General features: G+C 34.2%; 1 protein-coding gene across 2 annotated transcripts; it reads left to right on the top strand.

Moving 5' to 3' along the window:
- The first annotated feature begins 1,458 nt into the window (after nt 1-1,458).
- Nucleotides 1,459-12,204, top strand: LOC110629085 (protein transport protein SEC16B homolog). 2 transcript variants are annotated; one of them, XM_021775954.2, is made up of 13 exons: nt 1,460-3,663; nt 3,874-4,200; nt 6,196-6,324; nt 6,407-6,529; nt 6,650-6,808; nt 8,673-8,798; nt 8,879-9,013; nt 9,355-9,482; nt 9,558-9,666; nt 9,744-10,049; nt 10,159-10,305; nt 10,401-10,699; nt 11,207-12,204. In XM_021775954.2, exons 1-13 carry the CDS (start codon nt 1,885-1,887, stop codon nt 11,730-11,732), a joined length of 4,293 nt encoding a protein of 1,430 aa, XP_021631646.1. In that variant the 5' UTR covers nt 1,460-1,884; the 3' UTR covers nt 11,733-12,204. The 2 variants fall into 2 exon arrangements, with proteins under 2 accessions (XP_043812299.1, XP_021631646.1); XM_043956364.1 differs by lacking the exons at nt 9,355-9,482; nt 9,558-9,666 and having other exon boundaries at nt 1,459-3,663.
- Nucleotides 12,205-12,861: the final 657 nt, after the last annotated feature.

The following is a 12,861-nucleotide window of genomic DNA, read 5'->3' as shown; positions in this document are numbered from 1 at the left end:
TTTATTTATTATTTCATTTAATTTTTAAAATTATGTAATAATTTAATTTATAAATTTAATATGATTTTTTATTTTTTATTATATAAATTAAATTATTTATAATTAAAATTAAAAAAGTGACTATAAATAAAATAAAAAATTAAATTATTAAAAATTTAAAAATTGATGAAATAAATATAATGAAAATAATGTTGGATAGTAAAATAACCTTTGTAAAAGGTCAAGAAAGAAAATTATTCTTTAACTTGTATTTCCCATAACAATTTTCTTAATTTCTTATATTTCTTTCATAATTTTTATTCAGCTTTTTTTATTCTAAAATTATTATATTTTTATTTTTTTATATATAATTAATATAAAAATTAACTATTATAATTCTATTTAATTTTATTATAATTTCAAAATACCCTATTATTAATTATCAAAATATCACTTATTATTCAATAAAATTTAATATTTTTAAAATAAATATAATTAAAAATTGTTTTTTAATATATATAAAAAAATAAAATCAATAAAAATTATGAGAAGGAGGAAATATAATTTATAGTAAATATAAAAATTAACTAATTCAATTAATTTTTCTTTTTCAGTACACTAATCAATTTCATCGTATAAAATATCTGCTTGATACGGTGAATTTCAGAGTTTCAATATTCAAATTGCAAATATAATTGGATTTTTAATAAGTAAATTTAGCATTAAATTTTATTTTTTTAAAATAAAAATTAAAAATTAAAAATAAAATCTGAAATCTTCGAGATTTATTTAAATACACTTACCATTGTACTAAATTTGTGAATGAAACATTAAATTTTATTAAAAATCATTGTACTAAATTTGTGAACGAAGCATTAAATTTTATTAAATTAAGTTTTTAATAAATATAAAATTACATGTTTAATCGATATAATTTAGTGAAATTATTATTTAATTATTATTTATTTTTAAAAATATATTAAATAATTCTTTTTTTTAAATAATTAATTATCTAATTCATTCATTTCAAATAATGAACTATTTAATATTTAGTCCTTTTATATGATTAGTAAAATAATTAAAATACCTTTTAAAATATACTTATTTAATCTTTGCAAATTTTAAAACATAATTATTTGATCTTATAATTTTAAAATATAACTATCTGATTTATATAATTTTAAAATAATAATTATTTAATTTATATAATTAACCATACAAATTAAGTAATTAGTGATATAAAAAATATGAACTATTTAATTTATTTTTAAAAATAAAAAATCAAATAATTAAATTTATTAAAATATAAAAAAATAATAATTTTTGCAGAAAAAAACTTATAATCTCCCAATTGGTTGCTGGTGAGAACTTGACGTGAATTAGGGAAAAAAACGAAGAAATATTTGTGATTAAAAAAAAAAAAAAACATGGCATAGGGTACCAGTGTAATTTTAATTCAATAAAAACAGAAAAAACAAATTTTTTACCTGGTTTGGTGGGTGGTGCGAGATCGAACACTTCCTCCTTCTCTCTCTCTCTCTCTCTCTCTCTGTCGCTGCGTTGCCACCTCGATTTTGTTCCTGCAAATCTATACCTGATCTGTAAGTTATTTTCCGTTTTCTTATTATTAAAATTGTCATAGGGATCGGTTGCATTCAATTCCACCCAATTTTGCTATGATTCTACAACTCTGAGCGATCTCATAAACCCTAGATCTCGCTTTTATCGCCTTTTTATGGATTTGATTTAGGGTTTTAATTTTTGGATCTCGAGGTTTTCGTTACATTACAGCTATAATTTTGAGGGACTTGGAGGAAATGGAATAGGACGTTAAGTTGGGGACACGAGCGGAGGGTGTATAGGTTTTATTTTTGTAGATCGTTAGGGTTAAGGTTGTTATTTCAGATGGCTTCCAATCCTCCATTTCATGCGATGGAGGATCAGACGGATGAGGATTTCTTCGATAAATTAGTTGACGATGATTTTGGACCCACCAATTCCGATTCGGTCCAGAAGTTTACGGAGGGAAGTGATTCTGATGAGGCCAAAGCATTCGCCAATCTGAGTATTGAGGATGCAAGCGCTGAAGGTGGAACTGAGGTGAAAGGTGAGAATGATTCTGTGCATGCCAGTACAGAATTATCCGGTGTGCATGCAGAAGAAAGTAATACATTGGATTCGTCCAACTCATTGAGGTCGAATGCTATAGTTGAGTCAAATAATGATGGGATTGAGTCGGAGGTTGTACCAGATCCAGTATTAAGTAAAACTGTCGAATCCACAAACTCAGGAGTTAAGGAGGTGGGATGGAGTTCATTTTATGCTGATTCTTTGCCTAATGGGAAACATGGATTTGGGTCGTATTCAGATTTTTTTAATGATTTGGGGGATACTTCTGGGGATTTTCCTGGGAAAGTTGATGAAGCCGCTAATTTAGAGAATACGGATGGTGGCGGATTGCATAATTCAATCAGTTATGGGGAATATCAAGATGGCACACAACATTATGGAGGATCCGCTGAAGAGAGTGTTAATGGGCAGGATTCCAATAGCAGTCAGTATTGGGAGAACATGTATCCTGGGTGGAAATTTGATGCCAGTACTGGGCAGTGGTATCAAGTGGATAGTTTTGATGCAACAGCAAATGTCCAAGACAGTTCTAATGTTAACGCAGTGAATGAATGGGCATCTGATGGAAAAGTGGAGCTGAATTATTTGCAGCAGACTTCACCATCTGTGGTGGGAACCATGGCCGAGACTAGCACATCCAAGAGTGTGTCCACTTGGAATCAGGTATCGCAAGGGATTAGTAATGGTTACCCTGAACATATGGTTTTTGACCCACAATATCCTGGTTGGTATTATGACACAATAGCGCAAGAGTGGCGGTCCCTGGAAAGCTACACATCTTCTGTTCAATCAACAACTATTCAAAATCATGATCAGCAGAAACAAAATGAATTTGCTTTTGCTGATTCACATTCTCAAAATACCAACGATATTTATAGTGGATATCAGCAAGCTGACAAGTATGGGTCACGAGGATATAATAGCCAAGACAAGCATGGTGGCTGGGGTGAGACTTATGGTGACTATAATCAGCAAGGTTTGAATATGTGGCAACCTGATACTGTTGCCAAGGCTGATGCTGATTCTAATTTTGATGGAAACCAGCAATGGCATACTTCTTATGGTTCAAATGTGTCCATGAACAATCATGTGGAGCTGCACGAATCTTTTAATTCTTTGGGAACAGTTCCTTCATATGACAAAATGACTCAGGGTCGTGTGGATGCTAATGGATTTATTGGGTCACAAAGTTTTATACCTAGTGGGAACCTTGATGTGCAGTTTAATCAGGGAAATGTAAAGCAGAATGAACACATGAACATTTCAAATGGTTACTATAGCAGTCAGAAATCAGTTAATTATTCTGAGAACAACCAGCAGTTTTCTTATGCTCCCAACACTGAACACATGAACATTTCAAATGATTACTATAGCAGTCAGAAATCAGTTAATTTTTCTGAGAACAACCAGCAGTTTTCTTATGCTCCCAACATTGGGATATCATCTGCTGGGCGTCCTCCTCATGCTTTGGTTACATTTGGATTTGGTGGAAAGCTCATTGTAATGAAAGATGGTAATTCAAGTTCTTTGGGGAGCACATCATTTGGAAGTCAGGTGAGACCCTTAAATATTCTCTTTGCTATTTTTCTTGCATGCTCATTTGGTTGCCAAAGGACTAGGGAAATGAGTGAAATGTAAATTCTCTTAATTTTACATGTGTTGATTATCTCAAAAGATAAAGGGGGAGAAAAGAAAGAAGAAACTCAATTTTGATAATTTTACGCAACATTCTAAGATCTAATTGTGATTGTTTATTTTGTAAAGGCACCTGTTGGAGGCTCAATCTCTGTTCTGAATTTGATGGAGGTTATATCGGGAAATACCAACAATGATCCAAGTGTTCGAGGGAGCACATGTAATTATTTTCGTGCTCTCTGTCAACAATCATTTCCAGGTCCGCTGGTGGGAGGCAATGTTGGAAGTAGAGAGTTGAATAAGTGGATTGATGAGAGAATTACTAATTGTGAATCCACCATTGACATGGATTATAAAAAAGGAGAAGTAATGAAGTTGCTTCTCTCTTTGCTTAAAATAGCTTGTCAACATTATGGAAAACTTCGATCTCCTTTTGGCAGTGATGCTTCTTTGAAGGTAAATCACATATTTCTCTTTCAATCATTTTGATTATAATTTAAATCTCATGGCAATTGTTGACTCTGAATATTCAGGTATCTTACCTAGATTGTTTCCACTTTCCGCTTAGGCTAGCATTATTTCAAAGGGAGAAAACTGCTACATTGCTATTTTTTGCATATATTGTGTGTGGAAACAGTAATCATTTGAATGGGTGTTGCAAGTGACCTTCTCCTTGTCCAAAAGAGTTCATCATATTTCTTTTAACATGCAACTTGTTGTTGGATATAAATTCTTCTTGCTTTCTGTGATGTGAGCTGTGAGAAAATGGAAGTTATCACTTCTTACAATACTTCTAGTTAACTTCAATAAATGCACCCGGAAGCATTTGGTAGAAACTCTAACATATATATCTCCCATTCCTCCCATCCCAAGCACTGCCAGTAAACTGTGGTTTCTCTTTTTCCTCTTAGATTCTCCCCTTCTTCTGTCCCTTTAATGTGATGTTTCTCTGGAAAAAAAAACCTTTGGAATTTCAAGTTAAGTGAGTGCGAAATGATCTTTCACTGAATGAATTGTGCACATTGGATGCCATCAATAGCAGAAAGAGAGATTTGGCTGCAAAAGAGCTAACAGGCTATTAAGCTCTCAGATATAAAAAAAGTAGGAAGTCCAGTGGCTTTGAGGACAGGAAGGGCAACCTGAAGTGCCAGAGGTAGAGAATGTCAGTGCAATTTATGGCTAGGGCTGAGCAAATGGTCGGTTCGGTTCAAAACTGAACCAAAAAAACTGAATTTTAATTAATAACTAAAACTGAATCGAACCGAACTATATATACAACTAAACCGAATCAAACCGAAATAAATCGGTTCGATTTAGTTCGGTAATCGGTTTTCTTCTTCTCCTTCCCCTTTCCTCCTCCATTATTCACCACATTGATCAAACATATAATAATAATAAAAAAAAAGCATTAACACCAATTCAATATCAAATCTCAACAATCAAATCTATATTACAAATTGAAAAAAAAATGTTTCAAATTCAAATAACAAAGTAAAACGCTATGGGAAGGAATCGTTGAGATATGGTGCTGCGAGATGGCAAGAGGATGCTGTTGTTCAACAGTGTGACGATGCAGTTGTGTGACGGCGCGACGATGCTGTTGTGCGATGACGTGAGGGTGCTGTGTGAAGGTATGACGATGCTGCTGTGCGATGGTGGTGCTGTGTGATGGCGTGATGGTGGTGTTGTGCGACGGCACCATGTTTGCCTTGCTGCTATGTTAGGCACGATGAAGAGAAGAGGAGGGAAGAATAAAGGCGGCTGAATGAGTGCGACTGCACCATGTTTGCCCTGCTGTGTTAGGTGTGATGAAGAGAAGAGGAGGGAAGAAGAGAGGCGGCTAAATGAGTAAAGGTATGGCTAGGGTTTGTAATTAGAAAGAATGAATATATAGTTAGGAAATTAACGGCTGAGATTTATTCTAGATGGATGGTTAAGATTAAAAATAAAAAAAAAAGTTGAAAAAAGGTAAAATGAGATGTGGAAGGCTTGAACCTAGAACCTAATATTTTCTCTTAAACGTGGTTACCATTAAACCAAATAGAGGATGTTTTAACATATTCCTTGATATTATATTAATATGGTTTGGTTCGGTTTTACCGAATGTTTTATTTTCAAAACCGAATCGAACCGATATAACTGAAAATATAAAAATTAAAACCAAACTGAACCAAATTTAAAAAAAACCTGAACAAAATTGCTAAATTATTTCGGTTTGATAAGTTTTTTAGTTTGAACCGAATATTGCTCATTCCTATTTATGGCGAGATTTTGTCAATTTCTCTGACTGTAGCTTGTAAATTGCTTTGTTTTTATTCAATCTCTGAGTTTGAATTGCTTAGTCCTTTTGGTAACATGTCATCCTAAAATGGGCTTGTAGTTTATTTATTTATTTTCATGATAATTTGAGAAGCAAGATGTAGAAATAAGTAATGTGAATATTTTTCATAGGAGAGTGATGCTCCAGAATCAGAAGTTGCAAAACTTTTTGCATTTGCTAAGCAGAATGGCTCGCAATTCAGTGCTTATGGTGCTTTCTGCCACTGCTTGCAGAGTTTGCCATCTGAAGGTCAAATTCAGGTATCCAATTGATTGTTCTTCAATCTTGGACTGTTCTATAAGCATTTTATTGTTTTGTAAAAGATTTTGATGTATGTTTTAGGCAACTGCATCTGAGGTACAAAATCTTCTGGTTTCTGGTAGAAAAAAAGAGGCTTTACAATGTGCACAAGCAGGCCAGTTGTGGGGACCTGCACTTGTTCTTGCATCGCAGCTTGGTGATCAGGTTTTTTGTCCATTTTACTTGTGATTGTTTAGTTTAGGTGCTTTCTTGGTAAGGAAAACTGTTTTAGTTTACTGTTCTGCATACATCTTTGATTGGTGGATCGGTATGGAAAAAATGCAGTTCTATGTTGATACTGTGAAGCAAATGGCACTTCGCCAGCTGGTAGCAGGATCACCTTTGCGGACATTATGTCTGCTAATTGCAGGGCAACCAGCTGATGTATTTACCAGTGGTGCCACAGATGGCGGTCCTGGTGCTATGCCTCAACAGCCTATCCAGGTGATATATTATGCCTGTATCTTTATGCTCAAGTATAAGGCTATTGGCCAGAAAAGACTACAACTTTATGTTTAATTATGATTATAGCTAAAATTTTTAATTTTGGATGAAAAAATTTCAACTTTTAAATTTATTGTAATTATAGCCAATTTCTAATATGATTTGTCAAATTGGATAGAAAGTTTAAAACTTTATATGTAATCATGATTATAGCCATAACTATCAATATTATTTCTAAATTTTATAATTTTTTTTTGTAATTTTAGCTAATCCTTGAAATAATTTTGATCAATTTTAAATTAGTATAAGTGTCATACCATACGTTATTTATTTACCTTTTTAAATATTTAGTTAAAGTTATATAACCAATTCTTTAAATTTAATTAACCACATATCCTAAAAGCACTCAATTCTTATTATTCTAATTTCTAACTTTTATCATCTGATTAACCATATACCTTAAAAGACACCTAAGTTTTATTGTTTTAATTCCTAATTTAAACTTTAAAATCCCTAATTTAGAACTAGTTACACTCATATATTCATAATTTAAAACCCCCTAATTTAGATGATAAGAGTTGAGAATTAAAATAATAAGAGTTAGTGCTTTTAGGATATGTGATTAATTACAGTTAAAGGATTGGTTACTTATATTTAATTAAATATTTAAAAATATAAATAAATTAACACATGGAATGACACTTGAAATTGATCAAAGTTATTATAAGGGTTGGTTATAATTGTAAAACAAGTTACAAAGTTTAGGTATAATATTGAAAGTTTTTGCTATAATTGTGATTAAACGGGACTTTTTTGTCCAATTTGACAAAGCATCTTAGAGATTAGCTATAATTGCAATAAATTTAAAGTTGAGGTTTTGTCCTCCAAAATTGAAAGTTTTGGCCATAATCGTGATAAATGCAAAGTTGTGGTCTTTTTTTATTAATTGGCCTAAATAATTATGTTAAACATTTAGCGTTTGCAATGCTTTTAATTCTTTCAACGAAAAGTGACACATTTGAGCATCAATAAATTGTAGGGTATTTTGTCATATTAAAGAATATGTAGGGCAGTAAAAGAAGATGGAGTTTAAGAAATTTGTTTATTATAAAAGTAGTATATATAGGAGTTATATTCCATGTAAAATTAGAAAGATCAGCATTTCATTTATAGGAATTCTATTATTATTAGTAGTAAAGAAAATGTTAGGCAGTAAAGGAAGATGGAATTTAAGAAATTTGTTTATTGTAAAATTAGGATATTTAGGAGTTATATTTCAGCATAACAAGAAAGATTAGTATTTCATTTATTTAGGACTTAATTCATAAGAATCCTTCTGATGTAAAACCAGGAAAAATAGAGAATCAAGAGAAACAATTCAAGAGGAGAAGCAAATTCTCAACTCTCAGTTACTTCTGATTGTGATTGTTATTGACAATTAAATAAGAAGTAATTAAGAGTTGAGAATTTGCTCTCCTCCTTCCAAAAGAATGTTTTTCTTGATCCTCTATTTTTCGTGGTTGTACATAAGAAGGATTCTTATGAACAACAAAATCAAAGTGAGAGGAATGGTGTTTTTAATTATACTGGCAATGCTGCTCAGCTATACCCTACTTTCTTTCTTCTGCCTTTTATCCAAGTTTCTTTGCAAGAGCTATTTAGTTACCTCTTTGTGTGTGTTATGCTATTAAACCTTCTTATGGCTGTCTGCTAAGATTCTAATAACTCATAGGCATTGATGTAGCTGTCATGTGAATGCCATCTTTTAATTTCACAATATTTCTTCCTGTAAATGCCTCTGGGGAAAAAAAGATGTATGGCTTTGTTTGTCTATGTCCCAAAGTAATTTGGCAATGAACTACAGTTTGAGGCAAATGGCATGCTTGACGATTGGGAAGAGAATTTGGCTGTAATAACTGCTAACCGAACCAAGGACGATGAGCTTGTAATTATACATCTTGGAGATTGCCTGTGGAAGGAAAGAAGTGAGGTATCTTATCTTTTTATGTCATTTAATGGTCACTTTTCCAAAGTTTTTGCCCTATATCTGAATGATTATTAATTACTCAGATTACCGGTGCACACATCTGCTATTTAGTGGCAGAAACCAACTTTGAAACATATTCAGACAGTGCAAGGCTATGTCTTATTGGAGCAGATCATTGGAAGCATCCGAGGACCTATGCTAGTCCAGAAGCTATTCAGGTGATCCTTATTTATCTTTTTCATCCTCTCTCCCCCCCCTCTCCATGGCTCTTGTGCATCAGTATGTATTTTTCTATGTTGTGAGGCTTCTTATTCTCACTTGTATTATTGTTATTTGTGCTTGTGGATTGGGAGATTGTTCAGTCTATATAGTTTAGTTGGAGTATACATCTTTTAGTTGGTTGAAGTGTTATTCAAAATTCAAACTATATTAACAAACTTTAGAATGACAATCTGGAAATCTTCCTTGTTTCTCTTCCTATCATGATTTCCTTAAAGTACTTAGTAAACTGTGATTTTTAAGGAATCTTACCAAGGTGGTCTATTGGGCGTATTGACAGAGAACTGAATTGTATGAGTATGCAAAGGTGCTTGGCAACTCCCAGTATATCCTGCTACCATTCCAGCCATATAAGTTGATATATGCAAATATGCTGGCCGAAGTGGGCAAAGTTTCAGATTCATTAAAGTAGGTGGGATATTCAAAGTTCAATGCTTTATGTAATTTGTCCAGTGGTTTTCTGAACCTGGTGAGTTGATTCAGGTACTGTCAGGCAATATTAAAATCTCTAAAAACTGGACGTGCTTCAGAAGTAGAAACATGGAAACAATTAGTATTATCCCTTGAGGAGAGGATTAGAGCCCATCAACAGGTGTTTCTTTATCCTGTAGTTCATAACATGTTGCTTATTGTTACTTTTGCAACCCAACTTAACAGATTGTGTTTCAGGGCGGATACACAGCAAATTTGGCTCCAGCAAAGTTAGTAGGGAAATTGCTCAACTTTTTCGATAGTACTGCTCACCGTGTTGTTGGGGGTCTTCCACCACCTGTACCATCAACATCACAAGGTAATGAGCATCATCACCAGCAAATGGTGCCTAGGGTATCATCTAGTCAGTCAACAATGGCCATGTCATCATTAATGCCTTCTGCTTCAATGGAGCCCATAAGTGAATGGGCAGCTGATGGCAATAGAATGACAATGCATAATAGAAGTGTTTCTGAGCCAGATATTGGTAGAACTCCAAGACAGGTGGACAGCCATTTCCTAGTTGAAAAGAATAGATGCACTATTGCTTAAAATTCGTTCTTGTTATCTTGTAGAAAATTTATGATGTCTTGCTGACTTGCACGGTTATCAGGTTGAGTCGTCAAAGGAAGAAACCTCATCTAGTGCACAAAGCAAAACATCTTCAGGAACTTCATCCCGCTTTAGTCGTTTTGGTTTTGGTTCACAGCTTTTGCAAAAGACTGTAGGGCTAGTCTTAGGGCCCCGTTCAGATCGACAGGTAGATTGTTATTTAATAAATGATTAAAAAAAATTTGTAAGACTTGTGGATAATTTTGATAAACCTGTTAATTATTATTGTTCGCATTACTGAAGGCTAAATTGGGAGAAAAGAACAAATTCTATTATGATGAAAAGCTTAAGAGATGGGTAGAAGAAGGTGCTGAACTACCAGCTGAAGAAGCAGCCCTGCCACCCCCTCCAACAATTTCAGCCTTCCAGAACGGAATGTCTGATTACAACTTGAAATCTGCAATAAAGAGTGAAGGGTCTCCCACTAATGGGAGCCCAACATTTAAGACTCCAACTCCTGCAGAGCACTCTTCAGGGATTCCACCTATTCCAACCAATTCAAATCAGTTCTCAGCTCGTGGACGGATGGGTGTACGAGCAAGGTAATTTAGAAGCTTTTCTTTTCCTTAGGCTGCAACCATGTTATGTGAAAATGAAATAGTTATATAAAAGAAGAAATGATAAAAAGATAAGACCAAGCTAAACCTTACGCCCTTTAAACTAAATGTATTTTGGATGAGGGCAAGGGAGAGGGGAAAAGGCCAACTGACAAAGCTGTAAGCAACTATCCCTCTATCTTGGAATGCTCAGGAATGAGGTACTGCAAGAGATCTTTGGTAATTAATTACAGTTGACATCTCCAGTTTAATGTCCTGATGGAAGTGGCATGATTCTCTCCTGAAAGTTGAAAACCATTTCTCCTCGTCTCGGACCTGGCCTAATTGATGTTTCCCTACTTACAGGAGTGTTAGTTTTTGTTGGTTTTGAGAAGTTAGGATACTGCCAGCTTTGTTTCCTTCAGAGAGTGACACAGCTGCTATAGATAACCCTTTTGGAAATTTATTCATTTAATTTGCGAGGTCAAATTGATAATCACTGTTATGTGGCAGGTATGTTGACACTTTTAACCAAGGAGGTGGAAGCTCAGCAAAGTTATTCCAGTCACCTTCCGTGCCATCTGTCAAACCTGCTGTTTCTGCAAATGCAAAGTTTTTTGTTCCCACACCTCTTCCATCAAGTGAAAATTCAAAAGAAACTATGGCAGACAATGTTCAAGAAAGCACAGGATTTGCTGAAGACCCTTCGACATCTGTTGATGGCTCTTTCCAATCTCCCTCATCTTCTTCAAAAATGAACATGCAAAGGTTCCCAAGCATGGATAATATTGCAAGAGGGGGGAGAGCAATAAATGGCAGTGGCAATGCCTCCATGTCATCTCTCTCTCGACGACCGGCTTCATGGAGTGGGAGCTTCAGCGAATCGTATAGCCCCCCAAAAATGGTGGAAACTAAACCTTTAGTAGAGGCACTGGAAATGCCTCCACCATCATCTTTCATGCCTGGTGATCCTTCTATGACGCATATGCCAATGAATGGTAGCAATATTGGAGATGACCTTCATGAGGTGGAACTTTAGAAGTTGTAAATACCAAGTTTTGTTCCTTGTGATCAATACAGTACTTGGGATGGGCATCGCCATGCACATCTCGAAAAGGCACAATGTTTGCACCAGCATCAGGATTCAGAAAAGAAAGTAAAATCTGATTTTCACAAAATTTCCCGTGTCAACTCTCTCGCCTCTTAAATGTAAGTGGAAATGTGGTTGGCATATATTTTATTGCAAACTAAGCATCGGCTTTATTTTAATCTCACAGGAATTGCAATCTTCAAATGCTTGAGGAGCTGGTTTTTGTTTTTTTTAACAGCAAAACAAAGGCATCCTTCACAGGCATTGTTGTACAGTTCATTTGTTCATTTGTTGAGAACAGGAAATGTCTGGTGAGCATGATGGAAGCATGCCCCAGAAAGGTCTTGTCGAGGGACTGAATAGTGTACTCATTTTGAAAAATAAAAATAGAAGATAAAAATAAAGCGTTTTGTTTGCTCAATTTTATTCTTTCTATATTTTATTACGAGATGGAAACTGGTTTTTCGGCCTGGAATAGGCTTCAAACCTAAAATTTAAAGGTCTTGTGAGGTGAGATGTTCTGATTACGGTGTTAATTTATCTTACATTTGGCTTTCTGTGTGCTTTGCAGCATCAGGTTTAGGAGATCATTGTAGAAAATGACTATATTAATGTCATCGATTGCATGTCTAATAGGCAAGGTCTACACCTGTTTATATATTGTATTTTAGAGGACGCGGCAATTATCGTTTAAACTCGGGAAGTGGGACTCATATTTGTATTTTAGATTTGCACCAGGTTTAGATTTTTTTTTTTTTCCTTTTAAAGACTCTAATAGCATTGCTCATGAGAAACTTCTGCTGCTACTACTGAATATGCATCCTTGTTTCCAAAAATAAAAAGGGGATTAGTGAGAAATGAGAAAGCAATTTTGGGAAATTCTTGCTCTTCAATGATCGATGAAGGTTGCTGGCTTTTGGCTTAGCCTAGAAAGGCAAAATTACAATTGTCCTCGGTATTATGCTGCTGGGATTATACTATCATGGATCTCTTCAATTTTGCCCTTTGATTAGTAGCTTAAGTCTGCTGTTGCTCAATTGAATTTTTCAATCTAAATAGCATGTAATTATTTCAACCG

Source organism: Manihot esculenta, chromosome 1, assembly GCF_001659605.2.
Source record: "Manihot esculenta cultivar AM560-2 chromosome 1, M.esculenta_v8, whole genome shotgun sequence".
NCBI classification, from domain to species: domain Eukaryota; kingdom Viridiplantae; phylum Streptophyta; class Magnoliopsida; order Malpighiales; family Euphorbiaceae; genus Manihot; species Manihot esculenta.
This window is presented reverse-complemented; position numbering and strand designations above follow the sequence as displayed.

Excerpts from the sequence above, each read along its gene's own strand:
- LOC110629085 (XM_021775954.2), top strand. The coding sequence starts at position 1,885 with ATGGCTTCCAATCCTCCATTTCATGCGATGGAGGATCAGACGGATGAG. Across the intron at positions 6,809-8,672 it reads TGCCTCAACAGCCTATCCAG|TTTGAGGCAAATGGCATGCT; the intron begins GTGATATATTAT and ends AATGAACTACAG. Across the intron at positions 10,050-10,158 it reads TTGGTAGAACTCCAAGACAG|GTTGAGTCGTCAAAGGAAGA; the intron begins GTGGACAGCCAT and ends CACGGTTATCAG.